The sequence below is a fragment of the Athene noctua genome, chromosome 2, assembly GCF_965140245.1.
Source record: "Athene noctua chromosome 2, bAthNoc1.hap1.1, whole genome shotgun sequence".
In the NCBI taxonomy this organism is placed as follows: domain Eukaryota; kingdom Metazoa; phylum Chordata; class Aves; order Strigiformes; family Strigidae; genus Athene; species Athene noctua.
In genome coordinates this window covers 35072480-35097788 of record NC_134038.1, presented here as the reverse complement: position 1 = coordinate 35097788, position 25309 = coordinate 35072480, and the positions used below count along the sequence as shown (strand labels likewise).

The 25309-nt window shown below is 39.4% G+C and overlaps 1 protein-coding gene across 1 annotated transcript; it reads left to right on the top strand.

The window, feature by feature from the left end:
- Positions 1-1072: 1072 nt before the first annotated feature.
- On the top strand, positions 1073-24415 carry PI15 (peptidase inhibitor 15). Its single transcript, XM_074897672.1, has 5 exons — positions 1073-1345; positions 20489-20607; positions 20890-21022; positions 21168-21283; positions 24280-24415. Exons 1-5 carry the CDS (start codon positions 1073-1075, stop codon positions 24413-24415), a joined length of 777 nt encoding a protein of 258 aa, XP_074753773.1.
- Positions 24416-25309: the final 894 nt, after the last annotated feature.

Below are 25309 nucleotides of genomic sequence, written 5' to 3'. Positions count from 1 at the left end.
AAATGAGGGGGGAAAAAAATAAAAATAATAATAAAAAAAAAAAGACTGAGGAAAAAAGGTAGGAAGTACCGAGGGAAAAAAAAAAAAGAGAGTCTTGCATGTTGCCTTTGTACTATAGAAAGTGGGGGTGTGACTCAATTTCTAAACCACCTACACTCCAGGGATGCCACCCAATCGCTTGCCTGTGTGCTTTGCAGAGCTCCTCCCTTCTCGTTTTGGCTAAGCAGAGACCTTTAGAGAAACTGCCTGTTCTGGCTCCTGCAGACTGTAACATATAAAAGCTGTTAGCAGCTCCTGTGGCCAGAAGCTTCAAAACCAGCAGAGTTTTGTTCTTTGGGGGGTTGTAATAAGAGACACTCCTTCACAAAGGTTCATATCATCATATAGGAGAGTGCTATATATACTGGGAGAACAATAGACTGTATTCTTTTTTTTTCTTTATATTATCCAGAGGTAAGCCATTCAGCTCAGTAAGTTTGTTTTGCATGCAGTTTTATCAATGCTCATCACATTTTGCTGAAGATTTGAATGCTCTTTCTAAGATGTCTTGCTTTCATGCTTTATACGTTGTCTCTTGCCTACTAGTTTATCTGTGACACACTGTGTCAAAACAATCCATGCATATGGGATAGGCATAGCCTAGGATGTATTTTTCATTTTCAGTGAAAAACATGCTGTGAGGTCTCTTGCAGTCTCCCCATTTAAGATTTATAGTGTGGTTTATGGACTGATCTGGTGTGATAGCACTGTCACTGCTTCAGGAGTACTGCTAGCTCTGATCATGTAATTTGTGGTATAATGATACTTCATTTGGTGTGTTTGTAGTAAGAACACATTATCACTTAATATGGTTATTGAAAAATTGCTTAGTAACACGTGTTCCGACTGGATTGTTTTTGTGCTTGAGCTGACAGAATCATTTTTCTGATCACAGCCTGCCAGTTCACTTTGTCTTGCTACCCAGATGTACAGAATCACATCTTTGACATCTTCTCTTCTACAGATTTGTTTTCTACTGCCCTGACTTAAAGCAGAGTACCTCTGTGGCCTATCTTTCTCCTTTGGCCCCAAAATGCCAGTAATCGCTGCGATCAGTTGTACTTTCTTATTTTCCATTCTCTGTGAAACAAGTGCATTAGTGTTACCCAACTCCACTGACCTACTCCTGTCAGAAAATAATTTCACTGACATTGAGACAGCTTTGGCAGCTCATCTGGACTCTGCAAAAATTCCCAAAGCCAGGCGGAAGCGCTACATTTCACAGAATGACATGATTGCCATTCTTGATTATCATAATCAAGTGAGAGGCAAAGTCTTCCCACCTGCTTCCAACATGGAATATATGGTAAGTAAACTTTGTTTATTTCATAGTAAAACAAACTGTAAGCCAGTGATTTCATTTTCTTAAACAAACTGTGAGAGTTAAGTAGATAAGTGATTTTTAACTACTATTGCTTGCTAAAGTGTTCTTTCCTTACATATTTAAAGTTGCATTAACTTAAGCAAGCAAAAGCTAAATACTGAACTCTGAACCTTTTGCTTGCCCTGTTGAATTTTCATTTTGGTGAGTAGTCCCAGTGAAGCTTCTGGGACCCAAGTAAATGGTGTTCTGTGTTAACTGCTTGTTGACCCGAGGAATATTATGTGATCACAACACGTGATCACATGTGTTTAAAGTGCTCATCATTCATAGCCCCATTGCTTTTGTGAAGTACACTGCCAAGTCATTGCCCTGGTCTGTGCAGAAGGGTAGCCAATGACCATTTCTAATTTCTTTCACACATAATATTTTCTGAGACAATATGGTAAAACTGTTCACAAAGTAATTCATCTGATGCACTGTCTCATGCTCATGTATTTTATTAATTACACAGTGTGCACCTAATACTTGTATTTTTCCACCGAATAGAATGCTGCTTTTAAATGGTTTTGTAGTATGTAGGATTCCAGTGTGCTCAAAATGTTATGTTTGTGGCAGGTACTTTTTCCCATTATTGGCAAATACTCATTATGTGAATTATCTGTTCCTGCAGGTATGAGATAAGTTATTAATTCACTGTGATTTCATACTTGGCACTACTAGCTAAAGCAGCGTGTTTGCTGTTTTGTGTTCCAACTTTGAATGCGTGAATGCATACTGTGGATCTCTAATGTTAAACATAGGTTGGCCAAGCGAAAATTTTTGTTACCTTTTAAGTAAGGTATTCACACTGTTTTGAAGGCACAGGCAAGTTGTGTCAGCACCATAATACCTGCTTAAAGTTGCAGAGTTCTCATATTACAATAGACAGTTAACAGGTTTGAGAAACAGGACACCATCAAGCTTGACTTCAAGGGGATAATAGTAATAACAACTCCTCCTTTTTAGCAGCTAATGACTAACAGTTTGGAAGTCTTTCTATCACAGATGTTACCTAAATCTGGATTTGATCATATAATCTATTTAGCATATCCCAGCAGCACCTCAAAATGCTGAGTGCACTCAAAACATTGCAGGATGAAGGCCTGTTGCTATACCATAGGCAGAGTTTGAAGCTTGAAGTGGAAAGGTCAGCGACAGAAAAAACAGAGAGTTCAGAAGTCAGGCTCAGTCATCATTTTCATTGCTGTGCTCTCCACTGACATTTCCTTTGATTCTTCATAAATAAACTTTGTTGTAATGTCTGAGGGAATGGCAGCCTACCATGCCCTTCTTGGCTTGTGTGTTTTAGAAATGTGCTCCTGCAGTTTGCTTAAGTGAAGCCAGCACCCTGACATATTCCCAAGAGTTTTGTAAGTGCAGTGTTCTTAGCATAAAAAACTTCAAAAGACAAAGCAAGCTTCTTTTGATTAAATCTCTTTTAATGCACTCATATGCATAAAGTGCCAAGATTTTACCTGTATTGAGTGAGTATTCTGCTGTATTTGCTCTGCAATGGTACTGTGCAAGGTTTGATACAAAATCAATAGTGAAGCTGTGCTCTTTACAGTTTATATGCTATTCTCTTCCTTGCTCTTCTCACTATTGCTTTTACCGGTACCAACCAGTACCTATGCCCCTGTCATCATCAGCTCCATCTGTATTCTCAAGGGCAAGGTCCAAGGCTTTCTTTCATGTGTGGTTTCCCAGTCTGAAAGTACTTTGTGACCTTCATGCTGCAGAATTTAGAGAACAACACCTAGAGCTACATAGGTAATGATCCAAATTGCACTTGGATCCCCAAGTGGCAGCCAACCCCTTTGCCACCAATTCCCTTTCAGAATGTAGTCAGTCTGTGTGTGGCCCATGTAACTTTACAGAATGAAAAAAGCCCAGTGAGCAGCGTCACTCATAGCTTATTACTCTGCTGTCTGGTTTGTAGCCATGGCATCATCTATTTAGCAACTTCAACAAATTCACCATCATCAACTTTTTATCTCTGTGGCTACAGAAAGGCTTTGGTAGGTGTGTCTTAAAGGTGACATTGTGGTATAAACTGTACCAAGACTGGGGACCCCTGTATCAGTAATGCACATTTGAATTTGTTTAGCCCATTCTTTGGTCTCTGTATAATTTAAGTGTATGGCACAGCATCTGTTGCGTCTTACAGGGACATAAGATTGCCACTGTTATACAGAAAAGATGTGCCACTCAATACTCATTTTCATAAGTAAGATAGCAAGCACATTGTCATTACCAGCAGACAATGTATACTGTGCTGAAAGAATGTTAGCGTGTTCCTGTCCTGAACACTATGGAAAAGTGCAGTGGTAGTGATGAAAGTGGCCTTTCCCATTTCCCCTAACAATGACTAAAAAGGATGTCACATGTTAGAGAGCTGGAATTACTTACAGATGCAGTAGACTGTGGAAATCTCTTGTAAGTGTGTTGAAGTAGAGAAGGACTAAGCAGTTTGGAAGCACAAGAAAAAGATGTTTTCTCATCTTTTCTCTCTCCACAGTCATATTAAACTTTGTTTTGTTCTATTTTCCTAATTCTGTTAGAAACTCTGTTCTTCTGATGAATGCTGTATCACATTCTCACTTCTGTACAGTTCCATTTGCTTTTTCTTCTCTACTGGTAAGAAATAAGGGTTTAGCTATACGGTTGATTCTTGAGATTCCGGTTCTTCACACCCAACCTTTTTTTGGGCTTTTCTCCTTGGCACTTTCTGTTCCTTCCTCTGATGCGGTCTACTTCTCATATATTCAGTGAATTTATAGGTATTTTGAACTCCTTTTGCATTGTTCTCTCTGCCCCTACTGCCTGGAAAGTTTGTGTGCTGTAGGACTTTGGATGAGAGTTCTCAAAGAATGGCTTTGAATGCACACGTGGTAGGTAGGGGAAGTTCAGATGAACACTGCAGTAACAGAGCTGGGGGAGTGTTTTGGTTCTCTCTGGGAGAGGTGGATCTGAGTGCTGCTCCATCCTGTTGCTGCATGCAGTCCCCAATGAAAGTGGACAGCTGGGGAGTCAAAAGCAATGATGGGAGGCATTGTTCTATTATCAGTCCCTAGTGAAAGAAACTGGTGTGTCTTATGCCAGTTAGACTTTGGGAAATCTTTCTCTTGGGACATTAGGACCCTATGTGTCAGAATTTAAAGTAGTCCTCCTTTTGGTTCTGCTTCTGGTATGCCTTCAACTGGAAGTTTTTATGCAAGTACAAATCTGGAGTCAGTGTGTATGTGAAGGAAAGTGAAAGGAAAGAAGAACTTTCAGGCCCATAATGTAGAAATAATGATCTCTGCTTTTAGTTTGGTTCATTTTATGACATCCTTCCATTATTCCTGACCCTAAAGCTGTTGTTCTTTAGTCTTTGTGCTCTAAAAGCTGATGCCATACCTGCAGAAAGAAAGATGACACCATAATTTTGACCTGGCAAAGGGTGAAAATCATCCATTTGACTGCATATATTTTCTGGAGAAAGCAGAAAGATTCCATAAAATTCATGATGCAGAAAAAGTGAGGTGTAGAAATATTACCATAAAAGCTTGAATAGCTCAGTCGGTAGAGCACCAACCTTCAGCTATGTCTGCACATTCCAAAAGTTACATTGACCTACTCTGTTCTCAGTAAAAAAAAAAAAAATGTTAGCAAGATACTTTGGCTTACAGAATTGCCTGCAGCTCTCTAGTGTGAAAGGTATGTAAATCTACAAATGCAGTGGAAGTCTGAACAAACAAATCCCGTTCTTTGAATGCTAATTCTGTACTACAGAGGACTGCATTGTCTTGCTGGAACATCTCATCTACTCGGTAGGCCAGTAAAGATTTGCAGTATGTTGCCAACTGAAATTTGAGTCTCATAAAACATGTCATATAGTATTCGTTGTTACTATCTTTAGGATCCCCAAACTTTCATTAATGAAGTATCTGTTCCTATGAGAATCACAGAATGGTCTAGGTTGGAAAAGACCTTGAAGATCACCTAGTCCAACCACTAACCTAACACTGACAGTTCCCAACTACACCATATCCCTCAGCGCTATGTCGACCCAACTCTTAAACACCTCCAGGGATGGGGACTCCACCACCTCCCTGGGCAGCCCATTCCAATGCCTAACAACCCATTCTGTAAATAAATGCTTCCTAATATCTAGTCTACACCTTCCCTGGAGCAACTTGAGGCCATTCCCTCTTGTCCTATCACTTGTTAGTTCATTAAAGAGACTCATCCCCAGCTCTCTGCAAAGAGGGCCATGAGGTCTCCCCTCAGCCTCCTCTTCTCGAGACTAAACACCGTCAGTTCCCTCAGCCGCTCCTCGTACGACCTGTGCTCCAGACCCTGCACCAGCTTCGTTGCCCTTCTCTGGACACGCTCGAGTCATTCAATGTCCTTTTTGTAGTGAGGGGCCCAAAACTGAACACAGGAATCGAGGTGCGGCCTCCCCAGTGCCGAGTACAGGGGTCAGATCCCTTCCCTGTCCCTGCTGGCCACGCTATTGCTGACACAAGCCAGGATGCCATTGGCCTTCTTGGCCCCCTGGGCACACTGCTGGCTCCTGTTCAGCCGGCTGTCAATCAACACCCCCAGGTCCCTCTCTGACTGGCAGCTCTCCAGCCACTCCTCCCCAAGCCTGTAGCGCTGCTGGGGGTTGTTGTGGCCCAAGGGAAGCCCCCGGCATTTGGCGTTATTGAAACTCCTCCAGTTGGCCTCAGCCCATGGCTCCAGCCTGTCCAGGTCTCTCTGCAGAGCCTCCCTACCCTCGAGCAGATCGACACTCCCACCCAACTTGGTGTCATCTGCAGACTGACTGAGGGTGCACTCGATCCCCTCATCTTGATCATCAAACATTATTTTTACCTTCCTACAATCATCCTCACCTGAGGCCACTTTATTATTTCATATAGTCTTTGTTGCAACCCAAGTCACCTCATGCATACAAAACCTGGTTGAGCAGGTGCTTACTGCTCTTCAGAGTTTGACATGCACCAAGCAGAAGCAGTAACTCTGATACAGCTGGGCCTTCATAAGCATTGAGTCCTGTCCTCCATGGCATTCCCATAGGCAAAGTGGGGAAATCTGTTTTAGTTCTGAGTACTGTAAGGTAATCTGAATAACTTCTTCAAGAGCCATACTGAAGGATAAACCATGAGTAGTTCACTGCTGGCTCTGCAAGAATGAGTTCTGATCCCACGACTGATGAACATAGTCATTAGTAGACTGGCAGTAGCATGTCTAAAGTGTAATGGGACAGGATTTCACACTCAAAAACATGAAACTGAATGTTTGCAGCATGCTGTCTGAAGATTTTGAGAGCAGAAAAATGCTTTGGATAAACTTGAGCCTGCTTATGTATAGAAGATGTTCTAAAATAGTTTAAATTCCTTTTTGTTCAGTGATTGCATAAATGCACTTTTATATTTGGGAAAATCTGCCCCTTGTTGAACACGTTACTTTGTAGGACTCAGAATAGTAAAAGATTCCCAGACTAGCCTGGAATGAGTTAGTTTGGATACCTAGGAGTTATTTCATGGCAACATAAAGATAGTTTCTCATGAGCTGATGGCAGAGGAATTGGAAGGGAATGGAGAATTTGAGCCTATTCATTTCTAGTAAATACACATGAAAGACTGTGATAAAATGGATAAAGGAAATCAACTGTTATTCTAAAAGAAAAGTAGTTGTGTTCCAAAAGAAGTTCCTGTAGTCCTGTGAGGGAGTCTGTGTGAGTCATGGGGGAAATCTGTGAACTTTGTATGCCCCAGGAGTGACCCTTTTTGGTGAAGTGATGAATTTGGAGACTTTTCTTCCTGTCCATGAAGATCTGCAGACAACTTAAGTCAGGTCAGAGAAGCAAGAAAAATAGCTCACTTAGTGGTCACAAATGTAAATAACTGTATTATTATTTCACTCCTAAATTTGGATGTCTTGATAAAATTTTCTGTCAAGGTGATTTTAAAAATGCTCTGTGAATATGCAATAGGTGACGGGTAAGACAAAATGAGAAAAAAACGACTTCAGTTTTTCCAAAGTCCTAATTAATACCTAAAGCCTTTTAAATGGACTTGGAAAAAGTGAGTTAATTTGTTTTTTCTCTCCAGTTCAAAAGCATTTCTGATACTTGTTTACCTATTTTTTGCTGTTGTCAATGTGGTTTCTTACAGACCATTCTAAATCTTAGAGGACATTTTGTTCTTTGAGTTGTTTGCCCTGGCTCCTCTACATGGTCCCACTGAAATCATCTATGTCTGTGAGTGAGGATTGCAGGGCTAGTTTCTTCAAGATTTATGTCTAATGAGTTGGATAGGATCTCTTAATTCATATAGTTTATTCCTGCCCTGTTGCAGGACTTCCTTCTGCATTAAATACATATGGTTTTCATCTTGTCTACTCCTGAACACATATAGTGATGCTGTCTCAGTCACATCTCTTGGCAAATATTTCACCTTAGGAATAGAAATTATTTCCAAATGTCCAACCTAAATATTTCACTCTAAAACTCAGATAATTAATCTTTACATGCACTTTTTAACTACCCAATAGAATTTCTCTCCCTTTTCATTTCAGACATTACCCTTTACATATTTACTGACAGTTTTCTTGTCAATAATTAAGATGCATGCATGCATATAATGCTTCCTTAATTTCCACATGCATGTTTTACAGTGTTTCTGCATATTGGAACAAATTACAGTTGCGCTTCATTTACAGCTCTTTTTGTTAAATCAGTGAACAGCACCCTTAAAAGTCAAAGCAGATTAGGTCCATCATTTTAACTATTAATGTTTTAAAGACCCAAGTGCCATAATGCGACAGAGAATTTACCCTAGAAGTTACTGGCAGCCTACTTTTTCCATTGAATGGCTCTGTTCCCTTAAGTCCTATATACATGGTGAAGGTTGAAAAAAAGTAATCAGATGATGACTCAGGGTACAAAGATCTTAATCTGTTTTTCATCATACCAGAGCACAAAGACAATCTAAGTATTCTTCATCCCAGTCTTCTGGGAGGAGAGATATCAAGGAGCTCGAAGTTTCCCCAGTGTAATCCACCTATCCCAGTTTGCCAGAATTTTGAGCTTGCCCTATAATGGAATAGATAAGTGAGCAGAGAACCAATGAGAAGCGGTGTAAGGGTGAAATGTGTTCACTGGTTCCAATTTCTCCCTCCTACCACTTAATGTTTCTGTTTAGCCAACTGCGTATGTCCCTTCTGCCTGGTACCATAAACCAGCATCAGGATTGTCTGAAGATCACAGGCTAATGAATTCTGGAATATCAATCCTCTCAGGAAATCAGAAGCAACCTTAAAGAACTGATGTGGTTTACATGGTTATAGTTAGGGGTGTCTGTCTGCCTGACAGCTTTGAAAAGAAGCAGTCATTTTACAGTAAACTCAGCCTTTTTCTGCGGTGGAGGCAAAACATGGCAACTGACAGTAAGCTGAAAAAAAGCAAGAGTAGATGGAGCTCACTTTCTGCTAATATTGGCACAATAGAGTTAACTATTTCTCTTTTTGCCTCACAGGTGAGTTTATTCACTTATCCGTTTGCTTTTGCACCACTGTCCTACTTGTGGGGTATCAGTGAGATGCAGGATGCTGCTAATTTTTTCTAGTAGTTTCATCTATAAAAGGCTAGGAACCCCCGTTCGGTCTCAGTAACTAAGCTGATTGTTCATCTAGGGTCAAATCCAAGTGGATGCTAGCTATATGAAGTACAAAAGCCATCAATTATGTTCAGGGTGAATGACAGAAGATGTGTTTAAGAGTTGAGCAAAAAGGACCTTTCCTGGAAGGCGTTCCTTGAAAAATCTGAAGAATTTCCCCAAAAATGCTGTTGTTGATAAATATTGTGATAAAGAATGACTGTGTTAAACTTGATTTGGTATTAGAGCTCCTTTCCAATGTTTTATGCATAAGAATTTTAAAACATCCATCTTGATGGTGTTTTAGAAGAGAATATTTACATTATTTAAATTTAGCATTAGCAGAAAGCCTTCTAGGAGTTTAAGCAAACAAAAAACAACCTAGCAGAGTCTCAGATAGAAAAGCAGCCTGTCCAGAGCCCTCAGAATTAGACATTCCTTTATTATTAAATGTAGCACCTCTTGAACTTCTTGGCTAAAAACAGAGACAGGGCATTTTTCACAAGAATCCTGATCCAAAGTACACAGTACTTTGTTTCATACATGAATGGAGATGATAGTAACCTTAAACCTCTCAATATTTTTATCCTCTTTCCGTACCTGAAAAGAAAATCTGAGAAGAAGAATAGTCTTTCCGAGTCTGTGGAAATGTATATCCTAAAGACAGCAAGAGATGGAAACCCTAGGATAACCACTTGTTTGCTTTTTGTACACAGAATACTGTCTTCAGCACCCACACCTCCATGTATGAATGTGACTGCGGGTGCTCTGGGATAGGGTTTGAGGTCTATTTTTGTCAACTGAGAATGGAGTGGGTTTGCATCTCTATCTGTACAGTGATATCTGTTAATCTGTATCAAGAGAAAGAAACTTAAATTGATCTTCTGAGAATAAAGAACTATTGTTCTTATTCTTTATCCTGCAGAAAGAAGAAGGTGCTATTTTGTGTCATGCTGCCATATCTTTCAGTTAGAGCTACTTAGAAAATAATAAGTATTTTCTTTGAAAACTTTTAAAGAAATTAAGAACATTTTTTGTTTTAATGAAAAGCTTCAGTGGTTAGTGACAAAAGAAAGTAACAAGTGTGGATGTTTTTCATATAGGAGAGAAACGAAACACCACAAAAGAAATACATTTTTCATTCACATTTTGTGGTTTTCAGAAAAGGCAGTTTACTCTGATCATATTTAAAACGATAGAGGTCAGACACCTTCCTCTTCAGATTTATGACCAATTGTCAGGGTGACATGGAGCTAGACAAAGTTTGGTCCTTTTTGTTACCACTTCTGAGATAAGCTCTTGCCAACTAAAATATGCCTTGCAGTAGGTTAGGAAAGCATGGAATATTTTAAGATATGTAGCTCTGATATTTAACTTTTCCAAAACCTAAACAAATAATAGCATATCAGGGAAGCTTATTGTTATTAAATCTGACAGCCTACCAATTTTCTTGGTTTCTTATTGTTTAAAAGCCTGGTGCCAAACATGAAAAGAAATGTGTACAACCTTTAGAAGAAACAAATTGACTATTAGCAGTGGCCAGGCTTCAAATGATAGCACTTTGAATTTGGGCCAAATAGATACCCAGGAATATAAACTTTTGTATAAAATATAGACTTGAATTTTCATAAGAAAAGAATTTCTGGCAGTGAGGTTTCTTGGACATCTGTCTCGTGATGCCCTGATTACTATAAGAGAGACCTTCTAATACTGAGGCCTTCAGAAGTGTGAATCAGATGTTTAGAGGTTTGGTTATATGAGAGTAAATTGACTATAAAACATTGCACAGTTTTACTTTAAGTTGCAGTGGAGTATTGGACAAGCAGCTTGATGTATTAACCCTCCATTTATTTGTGAAAGAATGAAGTACAGAACTGCGATCCCCATCAAGAATTTTTTTCTCTAGAGGGTAGACTTTGCCAATTTTCTGTGTAAACTTTCTAATTATTACCTAACATTTGGGAAGGGACTTGCACATGTGGTAGGCACCAATTACAGTATGCACAGTAAAATTTCTAACAGGTGGCAGTTGAGAGCAAAAAGTATTCATATTCTGAGAGAGAGAGAGAGACAGCCTAGAGTCCAAATGATCTCAGAGCCCAAATAAATATATAAAGTTTGCCAAATCTGTCTATAAATTCCAATGAGCTCATATGTTTTCATCACACAGTATGTATTGAAAAAAGTGAAGGCAAAGAGATGAGGCTCTTTCAGTTACTCTGCTGCAAAAGCATGCAGGTGGAAGGGCTGGTGGCTTGTTTTATTAAGCTATGTGCCAGATTTGGGGTAGTGGACGTGGTGGGGGGTCTTACAGAAAGCCTCTGAACCTGAAAATACTACAGGTTTGCCTGTACAAATGAAACGAGGAGAAGCTGTGCAAGGGGACTGTGGCGTGCCCTGCATGCTGCTGTGGGATTTCTGAGAAACGGCCACCACACGTGCAAGTGGTACGGCCGGTGCAAGGCTGCATGGCTGAATGACCCATGAGGACAAGACCTACATGTTGAAGGGTAGGAGCCTACATCTGCTAATCCATTCTGGGACTTGCACTAGCAGCTGTGGAGTGCAGCTGCACAGATGGGCTGGACATGTCGGATTTTATCTCTCAGCTTCCCAACGTTTTTCTCACAGGAAGAAATCGCTTGAGGTTTTCTTCTCTCCCACTTGCTGACACTCTGGAAGTAAGAGCTTCTGATCTTCAGGTGGGCAAACAAGCAGAAGCACAGGGCTAATGGAGAATAAAATCAGAAGTCTGAGGTAGAAAGGTTAATTTTTTGTCTGATTACTGCCAAAAGAAGGACCTACCAGCCACCTTTCTGAGGTGTGTAGGAACCACTGTGGATTTTTTTGTGACATATAACAATCTGAAGACACTAATGTGAGTCCACAATAAACATGATATGTTATTAATGACAAATAAGATGCCAAAACTGGCAAGCAAATTGCCGCTTTCTATTACTACAAAATGTAACAGTGTTGACGTACAACTGTATTCGAATTGCATATCCCCACATTTCATTTGCAATTTCATCATGTTACTACAGTCGTGTAAATAAACGGTTGAAGAGCAGTGTGATTAAAACAGTGAACTTCACCTGTTTGCTCTGGATTTTTGCTCAAACCTGTACCTGGTGCCTGTGACTCCAGCTGTACGGTCAGCAGCAGCCAGCTGAGAGGCCAGTCATGCTGTGGCTGTCACGGTGTCAGGGACATCAGGCACTCAGGAAATCCCTAGGAGGGTAGTGAGTGACTGTGATATATATGTTTTGCTTAAAATACTTGTTTTACCACTGAGAAATATGCAGACTATTATCCTAGCTGATATGTCATCTTAAAACCAAAACCAAAACCAAACAAAAAACCCAGTAAAGTACTGAGGGCTGCTGCTGGTATTTAGTATTCAGAGCAATGCTCTCCGGAGGTTTCTCCTGTACTCTTGTGCAAGTGAGGGGAGCTTCCTTGCTACTGGCCATGAAACTGAGCCAGGAAAGATTAAGGATTATGATGGCAAAAGAAGAATGGAAGCACAGTTCTGTATTGCTTGAATGCTTTGAAATGATCATTAGCAGGCCCCCCTTGGCTACCAGGTTAAAAACATATCTTTATGGATTTCCCAGTCAGCCCATATCTTCCATCTAGCAATCTGTCTGCTGGCAATCTCAGGGAAGGAGCGCTCCTACTTCTAACATTTTTTTCATGTTTTCTTTGGGACATTGAGAGCTGTAAAGTTATATGCTTCCAAAAACATCCAGTTTACACACAGATATCCACACAGAATGAGAAGAGCATGAATACAGTGTATCACTGTTTATTCTGCTCCCTTTGTATTTAGGTGTCCTGGTTCAGCTAGGATAGGGTTAAGTTTCCCCATCAGAGAGGGGGAAGAGATCTCCAGCTGGGTTATTCATACCGTGCTGATGTCAGGTCCGGGTGTGGGAGCGCGGGAACTTTTTTCCTTTGTGGCTTTGGTGATGGGGAGCATGCGAGCGAGCTGTCTGTAACCATTGCGGTATTTCTCTGTATATCTTTTGTCTTGTTTACTGTTATTACTGTTTATCGCTGTTATCATTGCTACTGTTGTTGTTCAGATTGTTTATCACACTGTTGTATTAAATTTCTTCTTATTTTAACCCGGGGTTTGTGCCTCACTTCCAGCCTGACCAGCTGAGGGTGGGAGAGGGGCAACGTCAACGTGGTCTCCGGTCCCAGCAGGGCTTAAACCACCACATTAGGTCACAAATTCTTGTTATCGGGTGTCATTAATGACCATCTCAGACTACTTGGAGAGAGAGGAGAGTTCATTGCCATTTGCTTCAGTAATGATAGTCTCTCATACAACAAGGTATGCATGAAGGTATAACAATAGTAAGTCAGATATTTTCTTTTGTCACTGGAAATCTGCATTCTGAACTTCAGGGAAGGTATCTGATTAATCTGAAAACAGATAAATTTTTGTCTCTAAATATCAGAAAATTAGGAAAAAAGTTAAAAATGTTTTAGCTTTCTCATGGAAAGTAATCCTGGGCTATAATGGTTATCCTCATCTGAATAATACTTCTCCCTTCTCCACACATTGCATATAGAAGAACCAGACTACCAAAGAGTAGGTTGATTTTTTTTTTGCACTCCCCATATTTGCCAGCAATAATGGATCTTAACTTCCTCTTCTTCCAAATTCTGGACTTTAAGAAGAACTTGCAAAGGGATGCAATTCCAGGTGACAGTATCAGTTATTCTTTCTCAGATGTGGCATCTCTGGTGGGACAGCTAAACCGTTATTTTTCAATTTACCTTTTTGTCTCTAAAGTTATTACTGTTTTAAGTATCTGTTTTACTTAGGAGGTATTCTACAGTACTTTTTGTCTACCTGTACGAAAGCTGAAATAAACATTTTATCTCCATGTACTTTATTTTTACTTTTGAAGTAGTGAGTTGTCAGAAAAAACACAATGTAACATCACTCTTACAGAATCACAGAATCAACTAGGTTGGAAAGGACCTTGAAGATCATCTGGTCCAACCGTTAACCTAACACTGACAGTTCCCATCTATATCCCTAAGCACTATAGTAAATGCAGTAAAATGTTGACAGACCTTACTGATGACTTTGGAGGAAGCCAGTAATTGCTTTCCGTGGGGGAAAAAAAAATCACAGCATGTTTTGCAGAATTTACCAATCAGATCATAAATCTGAGGATAGGTGTCAACAACATAGAAAGTGAAAATTATGAATTGTCTGTCTTTTTATTTGATATTGTGTTGAAGATATGTAATAGAAATGGATGCCCATTTGGATATTTATAGAGAAGCCAGGGTGGGTTTTTTTTAATTTTAAAATTATGAAATGTTGAACTTCTGCTTATTTTTCAAATAGTGAGGAGATATTATCTTGCAAAAATGGGAAACAAGTCATTAGCATATTCTGGTATACATAAAAGCAATTTAGGAATATAACATTTTTACACTTGCAGTGGTTGGGATTGTCTGTTTTTAAGAAAAGCATCCATCAAGTGTTTATGTAAAGTTCCAAGACATTCATCCTTTCCTTTCTTGACTTAGCTAGTGATACTTTGGATGATCTATAACATCCTAGAACTCATTTGTATTACTCAAAATATGAGAGAACGCCTTGACAGAGTAAGGAAATCTTCTCTCTCCTCTCTTTTTGCTAAATGTTAAAAAAGTTCTCTCTAAAGCAATGAGAAACGTTAAGGTGTGTGATCAAGAAGCTAAGGTAATAGACATACATGGCCACTTCTGTGATTAAGCTTTTCCTCCTAATCAGCAAATTATGAAATTAATATTTATTAAATGCACTTATTTAGTATGTTTCTAGCTCTTCCAGCTATGGAAAAATCTCAGAAAATGACCTGATGTAGTGTTTTCTGCAGGTGTTGGCATCCTCTGGAAGGCCAAGTTGAGCTCTGAGAGACATGGACTGCTTTCTAGAGGCCTGTGGACTGCCAACTGACATTTCACAAAGACAGCTGGAAACCAGGTGTTTTAATACTAGTTCCAGGCAGAAACATTGTGGTGCCTGTGTTTAGACCATCTTACTGAGACAGGTTAATTTAAGGAAAAAGCACAGTCATATCATGAGTGTCATTGCTATCCAGATGTCCTGAATCGGACCTTACACAAAGAAAAAGCTTTAGTTTCCTAACCTTATGTAATTACACAGTACAAATATTATGAAGGCAGACTAAAAGGCCTCCAACCTGTTGTGCAGTGAAGAGAGGTGCTCTATGAAACAGAAGGTCCTTAAGGAGGGTCTGATATTAACTATTTCACCTAATCATACTGAAGGCCTGTAGTGAGTATGTCCCCTTCTTTAATAAAGATACAGATCCCAAATGACACAGTTCCTAGACCCCATCAAAATCCCGAGGCCTGATGTTTCATTATCACCAATGATGGGCTTCAGACCCTGAGAATGTTGCTTTGAATCCCTGCTCTGTTTTAGGCAGTGTAATTTAACCATTATTACATATATCCATCACTCACAGATGTTCTCAGCAAAGTCTGCATATTCAGGCTGTGCTAATAGATGTTGCAGTAATGCATTTAAAACTAGGAATATGAAACTTTTTACTTTTCAACTAAAATTACCACAGGGTAAATATATCCAGAGTAGTAGTATGTTTGCAATAATACAGCAGTCCTTTAGAAAGCTTGCAGTCAGGCAAGCGATTCGGATTAAGAGTGATTCATTTAATTTGCTTTGGTAAACTTGTTCAATGTTTTCTACTTACAGATAAAGTAGTGAGGTTGCTGTCTGAAGTACATCGTTGCTTTCAGCTTTACCTCCTGTTCTGCAACCGGGTTTTCCCCCTCAGAAGTCTGTCAAAAGAAAGCTACTCTGTTTGAGTGATTGATAATAGGAGTACAATTCTGACTGTAATGAGAATGAGCAGAAGAACAGTCTTTCTAAATTCAAATTATGGTTAAAAATGGTTATGTACACCCTTCATCAAATTATCAATGTAGGAAGGGAACAACCAATTATTTTTCAACAAATGTTGTGGACAGATTTTTGTAATATTGCAGTTGCTTCTCTTCTTCTTCATCATGTTTATTCAGCCTCACCATAAGAGAATAGTTGTGATCAAGACCTCGTGTTCCAACAAAGCTGTTCCAACAAAGCAAAAAAGAGCAACTCTATCCCTTCTACATATAAATTGTCTAAGAGACAGCTATAGAAACAGCTATAGAAAGGGAGGGTATGAGGGAACTGTGACCCACAACATTAAAAGGCTTCCTTTGGGGAAGGAAGCTTTCTTTTTGGGCATCAAGAAATTTCATTCAGAATTAAAGAGATTTTGTTTTGTGCTCCATTGCTTATTATACATTATGGGAATAAAAGAGTTTATTTTACTCTTTGTTTACAGAATGAAACAAAACAAACAAAAAAACCCCATCTTTGGTGAACTTCTGGCCTCACTGGCAAAATTCCTGCTGACTTTATTAATGCTAAGATTTTAGTCCTAACTCTCAACCAGCATGTGCTCTGCAGAGAGTGAAGAGAACACCCCAGAGCTGCCTCATAAAGTGGTCTCTGATGTTAAAACTCCCCATGTAGAAGCACTGGCCTGTTCCCTGTATTCAGTCCTCTTGACAATTTTCAAGCGAAATCTAGTTTTGAAGTGTAGTTTTGCAGGGAGCAGTGCAGAGAGCACAGTCGGACAGCTTTCTAGGAAAATAATCTTTGGCTGAAGAAAGAAAAATAAATTGGCCAAAGGATGTTCACTTCAAGTTGCCAGTGGAAGTGTGTTGAGATGCTTTAACTCTATCGCAGCTCAGTTAGACCCAGTTGAGGAGTGGGGAAGGTTTCCATGCTGGACCAAATAAATCAGTGATCTGGTGTGTCTGGGAGGGTGATCTTTATACTGGGTGGAAGGAAAGTGACTGCTTCCACAACTACTAACGACCTAGCAAATGAAGATTTGCTATCCCCAGGGAGAGAATGAGCATAGTTTGGCACTGTGAGTTTTCATGATTAGCATTTGAGGATGAGTCACCTCCTCAGATCTTGAGCACTGAGTGTGCAAATCTTTCTCCCTTTTCGCTTTTGCAGTTTTGTGTTCATGTAAGACGTCTTTCTCTAACATATTTAGTAGGAACACTGGATCAGCCACCATTTCAGAGTTTATAATTTTGTTTATCATACTGTTTTTTAAACTCTTTGCTAATTACCTTGAGATTTTAAATTTATCCTCATACATAAACTGTCTCTCTGGCTTTCAGGTTACTTCAGTTTCTCTTTTTAGGATACTTCTTTATTTCTTTATATGCTGTTTATCTATGTGCAGCAATGAAGCCTCATGGGTTCAAAAATCTAAATGTTTTTGCCCTGTTTTCTTACCTGCACAAAACAGGGGACAGAACTGATATACAGATTAATATAAGTGTGGACTCAGGATCAGACTTGTTTTGAAAAGAGTGAACTCATGGTACAGGATCTTAGAGATTAGAAGATTTTTAGGTCATTATGAGATAATAATTTTTCAGCTTCAGCCCATATTAATTGTCTTTCTGGTGGAGATGATCTGGAGCTAGTCCTAGAGAGACTGAGACCATCTTTTCTTCTAAGAAAATAAAATAAAGGTGAAGCACTTCACCTTCTCCCATGAAATACAAATGATTTACATAGCGGGAGGGAACTCTGTACAGAGGCTTTTCACCAGCCTTCTAATGAAGGAATGGAGGAAATTAAAAGGTGCTGCATATGCTCCCCTCCCCCTTCTTTCTTATTCAGTGGTTATTTTCTTTCTCTTCTGTTTGCCAGAAATTCCATATGTCCAGAAAGTGGTCAAGAGTGAATAGATAATGGAAAGCAGAGCACACTATATATCACAGTAATGCTTACATGCCAAACCCACAGCTTTTTAACTGTGTTTGAAACAAGCTCCTGAAACTTTACCGTCAAATGCTGCAGATGATTCCTGAGAACCAGAAAATGAAGCTAAGGAGAAATGAAAGTAGACTGGCAGTGCTCTTGCTGCCCAAGGCGGGTGCCATGCCTAGTTTAGAGAGGGCATTAATAGTGAAAACCTAATCCAGTCTTCACATTTCTTTCAAACACCTAACATGCTATTTTGCGAGGCAATTTAGTACACGAAAATATGCTGGGTGGAAATCAGGAGCTTGGTGCTATTTGTGCAAATACAGTACACATTTAGATTATTGTGGGACTGCAGCCAGGTCACTTGGGAGCAAGCACGCAAACCTCATGTTCAGCCTCCTGGCAGGGAGCATTCGTGCCAGAAGCATGATTAATCCCAGCAAAGGAGGGTGTTTATGGGGTGTCGCAGTCCTGGCGGAGCTGCCCCATGTGGATGCACACCAGGCAGCTGTGTTTGGACCCACGCGCTGGATCCATGTGCTTCTCTGTTCCCCTGGGCCTGGGCAGGCTCCAAACGCTGACTGTGGCCCTGGCCTCTCAGGCACAGTCCCCAGGCACAGTTTTATGCTTGTACCTACTGTTGCCCCCTCTTTGGTACTTACTGTTGCCCCCTCTTGAAGGGGACGGCTTATATACCACAGAAATTTTAAAGGGTTTTTTGCAGCTAATTGCCTTAATGGCAGAGATACAAAGCAGAAGGAATGCCTGTGCAGTTTTCTTCCCCTTGGGCCCTGGAGCATCTCCTGGGTTTTGAATGGTGCCATAGCAGTCTGGGGTCTCCTCTCTTGTATCCTAGTGCTCCAGCTTAGCCTTCTCTTCCCAAGTTACAGACTTTAACTCCTCTGAGAAACTCTCTTCATTTTTCAGAGCTGAACTCAAGTGTTCCCTGGCCTGAAGATTATTCCTTCTTAGAATGCTTCTTCCTAACACTTCTCTGTTTTGCCCTTTTACTGGCAATTTGCTTTCACTTTGTTTTGGGACCTTTTACAAACAGATGTGAATTAATTCTGCTCTGCTTTAAGCACTATCCATCTTATGTTCCCTAAAGTGGTTCCACTTGAATGGAAGATAATTTGCATTAGGGTTCCATATTGATCTCTTTTGCACTTCTTCAGCTTTAATGTAGGAGGCACCTCACCCACTCCTTATTAGCAAAGCTTGGTTCACTGGTATAGCAGTTTCATAAAATTTATTAAATGTTGTCCTTTTCACTTAGAGAAATGTAACAAACTACCAGACAGAGTCAGGGCATGAATTACTGCCCTAGCCCATGATCAGTCTTTTCACTCTGCAGGTATGCAAAATTTAAACGATGAGTTCAGTGTTAGGAATCATTATTAGCTCATAGTACAAAGATTATTTGTCATGTGGGCCACCTTATCCTTTGATAAGTTTATTTCTGACTTTGCCTCTTATTTCATACCTCATAAAGCGTACTCTTTGTTTCATAGCCACTGAAGATTTGTAAGTTTGTGTTTGTGTTTAACAATCTGTGATGGGTTGGGTACGCAATTTTACCACCTTCTGTTCCTGTCTTTCTACCTGCGATTCACTAAAACTGTCTGCACCAAAACACTCAACTTGGGGTAGTCAAAATGTACATCTCATTCCAGGATCTACAGCCTACTTGAGTATCTCTTAAACACTAAGATATACTAGAATTTGTGTGTACTTGTGATGTCCCAGTGAGACATGCTTTATCTGGAGCTCCAGTGGTGCAGTAGGTTCTATTGCTGATATCTCTGTTATTGCTGAGGCAAGCCTATCTGCTGTGAAGAAAACAGCAGAGTTACAAATCAAGCATGTAAATGATCAGGCAAAGCATATAAAGGAGACAGTGTTTTAAGTTCACTTGTCATGTTCCTATCATTGGAGAACATACGAAGTCAAATTCTCTCTTCTTACAGAGCTGTTATCTTTTTATTACAGGCAGGGAGCAATGTCAGCTCCCATGCAGAATAAAGTGGTGAAACTCATACTGCACCTGGAAACTGTCCATAGTCTTTGCTTTTGTGGAATCCCATTTCTTGACCTTGTTGCCTCAAATATGAAAAGCTGACACACACACACTCTCTCTGTCTATAGATACTCTTGAGATCCTATTTCAAATGTGTTGGAGTTTTGTGGAGTATGTAATACCTGTGCTGAATTGTTCTTCCTCGTCTACCTCTCCTTCACTTTAACCTTCTGAGTCCCATCCAATGTTTCACTCCTCTCCACACATTGATCTCATCAACACAGAAGGGAAAATGGTAGAATGCCTGTTCAGTGAAGGGCTTTTCCAGAAAATAAGAGAGACATCTGAATATTTGGCTTTCTCTGACGATGTGGGCAGGAATTCTGTCCAGCAATAAGGCAATCCTGCTAGATTGTGTACATCCTGCCCCACAGTTTTCTGAATTCAATAGCTCTCTGCCTAGTTATAGATCTGATGTGTTACGATAGTATATTTGTAAGATACTTGCTTTTTGTGTTCTTGCACTGTGATTGCTATTTGTTTTTTTCTGTTCTACTGCTAAGGAGATTTTATTTTGTCAGGTTTGGGATGAAACTCTTGCTAAATCTGCAGAGGCTTGGGCTGCTACATGTATTTGGGACCATGGACCTTCCTACTTACTGAGATTCCTGGGCCAGAATCTGTCTGTAAGAACTGGAAGGTAGGCAGATACCAAACAAAATAGTTATTTTGTCAGCCTTTGAACAGCCTTTGAGATCTAGATCTTAGACTGATGCAAATGTCACCTGATATTCTAGCAATAAATGATATCCATCTATCTTCATTTGACTTAAGAGTATTATTGCTTAATGCTGTGCCCCTACTGGTGCGTGGAGAAATGTATATTTAGGTGATTTGCATCAGGGGAATTAGCAGCAAAAAGTTCCAAAATACCTAAATCTAAAATGACATATGTTTCTTTCTGTATTTTAAATAAACCCAGGTATCGATCTATTCTCCAGCTGGTAAAGCCGTGGTATGATGAGGTGAAGGATTATGCTTTCCCTTATCCTCAGGATTGCAACCCCAGGTGCCCCATGCGATGTTATGGACCCATGTGCACCCATTACACACAGGTTATATAAATTACATTCTTCTATTCAAAATCTACCGTCCAAAGCTGGACTTTTTTGTGATGTATTTATAGCTCTCTCTCAAATAAATGTATATCTATATATTTCTTTTCAATTTGGACTTCACCAATAATAAATATTTATTCAGATGGTTTGGGCCACTTCCAATCGTATAGGCTGCGCAATCCACACATGCCACAATATGAACGTCTGGGGATCTGTTTGGCGACGAGCTGTTTACTTGGTATGCAACTATGCCCCAAAGTGAGTTGCTTTCTTTTAATATGTCTATTTTTATACTTCATGCATGTTTTGGTCATCTCATAGGACTGCTACTCCTTTTTCTCTAGCTTGACCTCTATTTGTGCTTTTTCTGCGGGCTGCTCCTTCATTCTAACTTTATGTCTGAACATACAGTAAATGCATGACTTTGATGTACAAGGAAGAAAAAGAAATAACCTGATGTGTATGGAACAAAACCAAAAACTTGTTTTCTGTTATTGTTGTTATTATTATTTTAATTTGGTTTTTGTTTTCCTCCTTTGTGCCGACTCTGCTTTTGGTTCCTTATTTCTTCACTCTGTTATATTATATACTCATGGTGAGCTAGACTTCCTCAGGTAAGCAATCCCACAGCAGATCAGGCTGTTGATTTACTGTGAACACATGTTGTTGCCCACAAGATACCTGTATTTAATGACCATGCTACATAAAGGTATCGATAGCATAGGTTTCCTACAAAGTCTGTCTACCTAGGCTCAGTATCTACAAATCTCATCTTGCCTTCCAAATTAAGGTTCTTCAAAGTATAGGTCATATACACCCATAGGTGGCCCTGTATCAGGTAGCTGTGCAGAGATCTGTGTTAGTTTGAAATGAAGAAATGAATTTTGTCCCAGCATTTCCTAGACATAATCCCAAACTTACGTCTGGGTGCAGAATGAATCAATAAAGTGTGGCTCTGGGAGAGCTTCGATTTGAGGTCTGGTTTGGACAAGTGCTTCAAAAGCAGCATGGACAATGTAGATGGCTGGTTTCTCTGACTGTATATTAGGCAAAGCCATAGTTCTGTATAGGAATCTAAGTATAATCAATTGAGCATGTTTTCCATAAACTCTTGGTGGCACAGGTCCATTTGTGGTAAAGTAAATGCAAGAATATGTCATTATTCTAGCTGTTACATGAGTAAAAGAATTTTTAAGGATTTTGCAACTTAAAAGAGAATAGGATTTAGTAAGAAAACTGACTTGGGAGAAAAATGCTTCTGGAAATCAAGTATATTTCTGTCCTTTGACTTTAATATCTACTAGAAAAGGGTGGTAAGTAATGAATGTAAGGGAGCAAAGATCAGGCAGCAAAAACTGTATCTGACTTTTAGCTCTACAACATGCACAAAGTGAAATCAAAGTTTATAAGAGAAACCCAAATATTATTTTTTATGTATCTCCATTTGGAAAAAAAACATTAAAATTTTCAAACTTCCTAGAATACATCTTTCATGTTCATATATAGGAAAAGAATGGTTTTATACATTAGGCATTATTGAAAACTGATGCATTGTTTGTGTATCAATTAACAATGAATTAATGATATTTTATAATTTCTCAGTTTAAACCCTCCAGTTTTTCAAACAGCACATCAAAGCCTGGAGTTACAAGTATGTTCTCTGGGTGAGATTTTAAGTAGACCTTTGATTCATGGGTAGTGGAATCGGGATTTTCACATCTACTTCTTGCAGTCACAAAAAGGATATTGAGTGGTCTTGCTTGGATTATGTTTATGTTTCTAAGAATTAATTGAGTTAAGGACATTTGGCTTAGAGTCCTTGAAACACATGCAGAAGTCTCTTTGCTGGTCAATAAAAGCTGTGTCCTTCTAAGTAACCAGCACATCAGAAACTCCTCTAAAGAAGGGGGTGAGTATTACAGCCCCGATCTGAGTTATTAAAACTGAAATTTGGCAAAGATTCAGGATTTAGAACTCCAGTAATTTTCACTGATGCCATGCTGTAATGCTGATAAATATCTATGCTTCTGAAATCAGGAAAAAAAAAAGTTGAGGATAATTGCCAAGTTTAGAAAGGCCCTGCCCCTGATTATCTAATGGACTCGCAGAAATCAGCCATGCATTGCCTAGAGAATTAAGCAGAAATCGGCTTTCAGCAAACTCTTTCTTGATTTCCATATCTGTTATCAAACTAAATTTATTTTCTGAGCACTCAGTCTGCTGTACCCATTTGGAAGAGAAGCAGGAATGAGCAATTATTTGAGAGATTCCTACTTTCTTCCAAAGCACAACCCAGACCAAGGCTTTTGATCCAATGTTACTGGCTGGGAGGTGGTGGATGAGAAAATGTTTCTTAAATAATTGCATTACTCACTGCTATACCACGTCACATGCAAACTAAAGTTCTCTGCTCAGTGAGACATAACATTTAAATAAAAATCTAATTTTAACTTTCTTTCTGCCTACATCACAGTGTTAAAGGAATCTCTAAAAGCCTGGGGTTTATAGAAGCACCTAAAAGTCTGGATGAGTTTTTCAGATGTTTGTCTTTCAGTTACCTCTTTTCACATGATCACTCTTCAGACTTGTACCCCTTTCCCCCTGGGCTCTATTACACAGCTCTACTCACCAAACGTGGGCGCACCTTCTCCTCCCATTAACATCTATGAGACCCCTACAAATGCCCAAATTACAGTTCTTGTTAATACATTACTGGTGCAAATTGTTTTCGTCTTCCCTTTTCTCTAACCATGAATTCAGCCTCAGAGCTTCACAATGTGGATTTAGGGTAGTGCAACGTAAGAATAAGATTTAGCTCAGTTTGTTTTCCCACCTTCCAAAGATGAGCTTTTAAGGTAACTGCCAGACAAAATGTGGTCAAGAAAAACCTTGCACCAATGTTTATGTTGCTAATTTCTCATAAATATAGCCCTCCAGTAAAAAATACTTTGTCCCAGGCTCAAAGAATCAAAAATCACTTGTAGCAAAAGCAAGAAGACTGAGACTTCACCACAGACGCTAAAGAACATGGAATGGATCACTGGTCTAGGGTGACATGGTCATTCTCCTGATAGTTTTTGGGAATCAGTTTGTCAGTAATATAGAAATATATGAATGTATGTTTTCAGTAACAAGGCATTTATAGGATATCACTGAAAACATTAATTTCAGTCACTCAAAACAATTATGGTTAATTAATTTTTTTTCTTCCTCTCTGAAATTACTAAGCATTCTTTTTCCTTTTTCATTTTCAGGGGGAATTGGATTGGAGAAGCACCATATAAAGTAGGAGTACCCTGTTCGGCTTGTCCTCCAAGCTATGGAGGTTCTTGTACCGACAATCTTTGTTTCCCAGGAGTAACATCAAACTACTTATACTGGTTCAAATAAGTTAAGGTTTACATTATTTTGAAAAAAAATGTGGATGAGTAACAAGAAGCTTGTATATTGAATTTTGCACATATTATATATAGAGAGATATTGTAATAATACTCTGATGTTTTTGTATGCTTCTGTATAATTAGCTTTCAAAGTGTAGTGTAATTTGGTTTTAATTCTTTGGGATTTAAGACTCACATTAACCCTTTTAGATTAACTTTTTGTTAAAGGAGAGCTAACAAATTTTCACCTTAGCAAGTGTAGCTTCATGAGATTAGGTTCTATTAAAAGCACATTAAAAGATAGAATATGACTTCCTTTTAAAAATTATAGGTCCAGAAAGAGAAGGGTCATTGTCTAATACTGTGCTTTGAAGTGTGACGTGCAAAGCAACAAATTGGCCTCACACTCCCAGTGGTTCCTTCCATTTACACCTGTGCTTTCACCTGCAAAGTGAATGAGACTCTGAGTAGAGGAAAACATATGTGCAAGAGAAACTGCAGGATATTACCTACCTCATGCACAACATCAAGTCATTTATGTTGTTTCAAGAGTTCAGCACACGGCTGCTGCTATCATCAATGATGCCTGTGTGCAGACAGGAAAATTAGAATGAGGAACCACACTAGACAAGATGCAGTGGCTGTTAACTCACATGACTAACGTCTTAACTAGATAGAAAGCTACATCACTTTAGATGTACTGGTATAATAGCACAGCCTAACTCTACCTTCCTGTGTTTCTAAACACAGTCATAATGGCATGTAATCATAGAATGTTTTGGGTTGGAAGGGACCTTAAAGATAATCTAGTTCCAACCCCCCTGCCATGGGCAGGGACACCTTCCACGAGACCAGGTTGCTCAAAGCCCCATCCAACCTGGCCTGGAACACTGCCAGGGAGGGG

Excerpts from the sequence above, each read along its gene's own strand:
- PI15 (XM_074897672.1), top strand. The coding sequence starts at position 1,073 with ATGCCAGTAATCGCTGCGATCAGTTGTACTTTCTTATTTTCCATTCTC. Across the intron at positions 20,608-20,889 it reads CTGTCTGTAAGAACTGGAAG|GTATCGATCTATTCTCCAGC; the intron begins GTAGGCAGATAC and ends AAATAAACCCAG. Across the intron at positions 21,284-24,279 it reads GTATGCAACTATGCCCCAAA|GGGGAATTGGATTGGAGAAG; the intron begins GTGAGTTGCTTT and ends TTTCATTTTCAG.